This window comes from Diabrotica undecimpunctata, unplaced genomic scaffold (assembly GCF_040954645.1).
Source record: "Diabrotica undecimpunctata isolate CICGRU unplaced genomic scaffold, icDiaUnde3 ctg00000632.1, whole genome shotgun sequence".
In the NCBI taxonomy this organism is placed as follows: Eukaryota; Metazoa; Arthropoda; class Insecta; order Coleoptera; family Chrysomelidae; genus Diabrotica; species Diabrotica undecimpunctata.
The window spans coordinates 84,667-88,184 of NW_027311929.1; the positions used below are offsets into that span (position 1 = coordinate 84,667).

Below are 3,518 nucleotides of genomic sequence, written 5' to 3' on the forward strand. Positions count from 1 at the left end.
AAAGTTACATAAAATTATTAACCAGTTAAAAAGGGAATATCAAAATAAACTTTGTATGTTTAAAAACTTTTCAAGACTTAGTATAAGTGATGCGCTTGCGTAGTGGAAAAGTTTATTCACCGGAAGAAGAAAATAGACTATTTTTCATTTCTACAGTCGAGGAGCAAAAGTGGATAGACTTGGTGTTTAAAAACATTAACCGTTTTAACAATAATGGAATGTTGTCCGAAAAGAATTGTGATGAATCAGCATCCACAAAAACCGTTGTACATGTTTACAAAAACAGAATTGGAAAGCTTTACGATACCGTACATTAGAAAATGTATTGACCCATTGGAACTATTGAAGGCTTGGTATCTACTACCCAAGAAATTTGTACAGGATTTCGAAATTCGAGCTCGACTTCCATGTTTTGTACACTTCAATCGTCCCGAATGGAGAACAGAGCTAGAAGGATTTGCCCCTGCTCAATCCAGTTGTCGTTTATGCAGGTTTGCGCTGGAAAATTTAACTAACACTTATATCGTTTGAATATAGTAATTATTTAATAAAGTATTATTTTTTAATAAGGTATTTTTATTACTTAAATAAAACATTAGGTAAGAAAAAATATTTATTGCATAATAAAATTTTTGTATAAGTTAAATACATTAGATAGTGCACATACACCAATATTATTTAAATGGTAAGGACATGTAGGTTCCATTTTCTCCAAAGCTGGATGTTCATCAAATTCCATTACTGGTGCCAAACTATACTTTTTTATATACTGAGCTTTTTCTTTTCCTTTAACATAAACGATATTAACATTACTTGTCAAGTATTGGATAATATCACGAACTTGATGTAGTGGGGTAAATCCATTATTCCAGTTAAGACCATGATAATTATTCATTAACCATACAGCTTGTTTATGGAACTCTGGATTCAACAACCTCATTGGATATGGTGGTTTGAAAAAATAATGACTAATTTTTTTGCCATCATAGAATGCCAGCTCTTTTGCGATAAATTTATTTTTTTCGGTATTAAAACCTTGCACATCTACTATTAGACACATTTTAAAGAGTGTGTTAATGCGGTATCTAACTTGTATTTATAAAACAATTTTTAGTCATGCGCATGAGACTCACATATAATACTATAGATACCATTTCTCCTCATACATTATGCACATCTCCCCTCAATCTCAACACATGCCCCGGTATAAAAATATAATAAAAAAGCAAACCTGTCAAGCATAATAATATCGATTTATAATTGTTTTACTATTTTAGTTAAGGCATTATATGTAAATTCTTTCTCGTGTAATATTAGACAATAAGCCGAGATATCAGAGGTTGTTGGCTCATCTGTCTCAAACTCTATACGTAACACGACTGATCCCGATTGAATTATTTCTTTTTGGCGAGAGCAGTCAATATGTATGAGTGGAGCAATCATTTTAAAGTCATGAGGATTAAATATGGGTTGATTCAGCACCATGTGATAATAACTTTCTTGGAAATTGCCAAACATTTCATAAAGTTTCGCAAATCTATTTGTTTTAAAATCTAATTGTAAATCATTATAGGGATATCTTTCAGAATTTAAAAATACTTTAATATTTTTTAAAGTGCAATGATCAAATTTACTCATATCTTTTGTCAATTTGGATTTTCTGTTATTTTGGAAAGCAACAATAATGTGACGAGGTGTTTCTATTTTTGTACTAGTCCTCACTGACCATGTATGGCGAGTAGAATTGTTTAGAGCAGGATATTCAATCATTTGCCAAGAACGAAATTTAATAGGTAATTCTTGATTTGTATGTGAAATCTTGTTAAGTCGTATCTGTTCTCGTATACTTGGTGTTACATGTGGTACCTCCCAATATAATTTACTAATATCAATTTTTGGTCGTTCGGTTTCATCTATGCTTACTACAGCATCAATATCATCATTTGATCTAATAAGTATTAATTCCTGTTTCATGTTCATAATAATTTTCTTAAAATCTTCAAAGAACCCTGATAGGAGTCTTAGAGGTATGCATACGTTAAAGTGTCCATTTGAATCCACCAACACGCTGTTTTTGGGGACTTCATTATTGGTTTCCATTCTATTCATTTTTGGAAACCAACCCGCGTTTTCCAATTGCAGGCTTTGATTTTCGTTGAGACTCAGGTAGTTTTTAATACTTGATACCAATCCTACATTACGTACTGAGTCAATTACTACTCCATTTAATTCATAACGTAGTTCGCGAAACATGTAAGCTATACTGTTATTAATAAATTTTAGTTTTGTTGGTGTGTGATTATCATGTGTGAGTAAGCGTCCTTCGATATAAAGATAACTATTGGCTGGATATGTAAATGCATCTAAATCTTGAATAGGAATACGTATTTCATCATTATAACCCAATTTCCCAGGAATGTATGGTTGATATGTGTGAAACTGATATTCTTCAATGGTGTTGTCATTAAAAGGTTGACCAGTAACATGAAGAATTTCCATTATACCAAAACTTTAAATCCTAGCGATTGTAGGAAGCGACGATTAGATGATGTTATTATTTTAGAAGGAGATCTCCTTATATATGTTTTTGGTAGGTGAGAAAAAACTAGAACCATTATATACGTTTTCGAAGATGTAGATTTACAGTTACTTCTTCTCCTCCAAAGTCAATAAGTTTACCTGCTTGGTTAATAATTTTTATTGTAATGTTGGTAATTGTCTTGATGCCAACTGGATAATACAAAATATTTTGAGGAGCGTCCACTATTTTATACCCAATCGGTACCAATGGAAAAAAATTATGAATGAAATGGACAGGGTTTCCATTTAAATAGCATCCTGAAGCGATGTTACAATCAACACACAGGGTGTTTGCTCCCCATATTTCCACCGGTTTATCTGAAACATGTGTTTGGTTTGGAGCTAGTAGTCGTGATTTAAAACCAAATAATACCCCGATAGAATTCATTGGGAGAAATGATATTTCTCGGTTACTCTTAATAACAACTTTAGAAGTTGATAATTGTGGAGTAATTTCTAAAGTCGCATCATTATCAATTTTTTTCATATTTTTTTGAATAAGGTTTGTAATATCATCTAATTCATAAGAGCCCTTAGGTATTTTGTAGGTATGGGTTAAATTTTTGAATTGCCAAAGAAAAACGTTATTGCTTTCATCAACATTTGGAATAGTATTAAAACTATAAAAACTGGTTAGACCAATTTCATATTCGAATTCATCTTCAAGGTAAATCGGAGGATTAAAATTATAGCTCAGATTTGAAGAGCTTCCAGTAAGCGTAAAGTTTAAAGACATTTTACGTAAACATATTACATTCTTTGCTATTTATAGTAGCTGAATAGAAAATCTAGTGAGTAATGACCGCACTTGTATGAATCGTTTTGGATTTTATCGTAGTTGTAATATATCTGTACATCACCATTACTTAAAAAATATTTGATTACATTTTGTGGCGGGGGTAAGTCTCCATATGAATCAAAGTAAATTACTTGAGATT

At 31.5% G+C, this 3,518-nt stretch overlaps 1 protein-coding gene across 1 annotated transcript; it reads right to left on the bottom strand.

Annotated features, from left to right (window-relative positions):
• Window positions 1–1,254: 1,254 nt before the first annotated feature.
• Window positions 1,255–2,499, bottom strand: LOC140431326 (uncharacterized). The gene has a single exon (XM_072519257.1). The coding sequence runs from the start codon at window positions 2,497–2,499 to the stop codon at window positions 1,255–1,257; it is 1,245 nt and encodes a 414-aa protein (XP_072375358.1).
• Between the last annotated feature and the right edge of the window lie 1,019 nt (window positions 2,500–3,518).

Excerpts from the sequence above, each read along its gene's own strand:
- LOC140431326 (XM_072519257.1), bottom strand. The coding sequence starts at position 2,499 with ATGGAAATTCTTCATGTTACTGGTCAACCTTTTAATGACAACACCATT.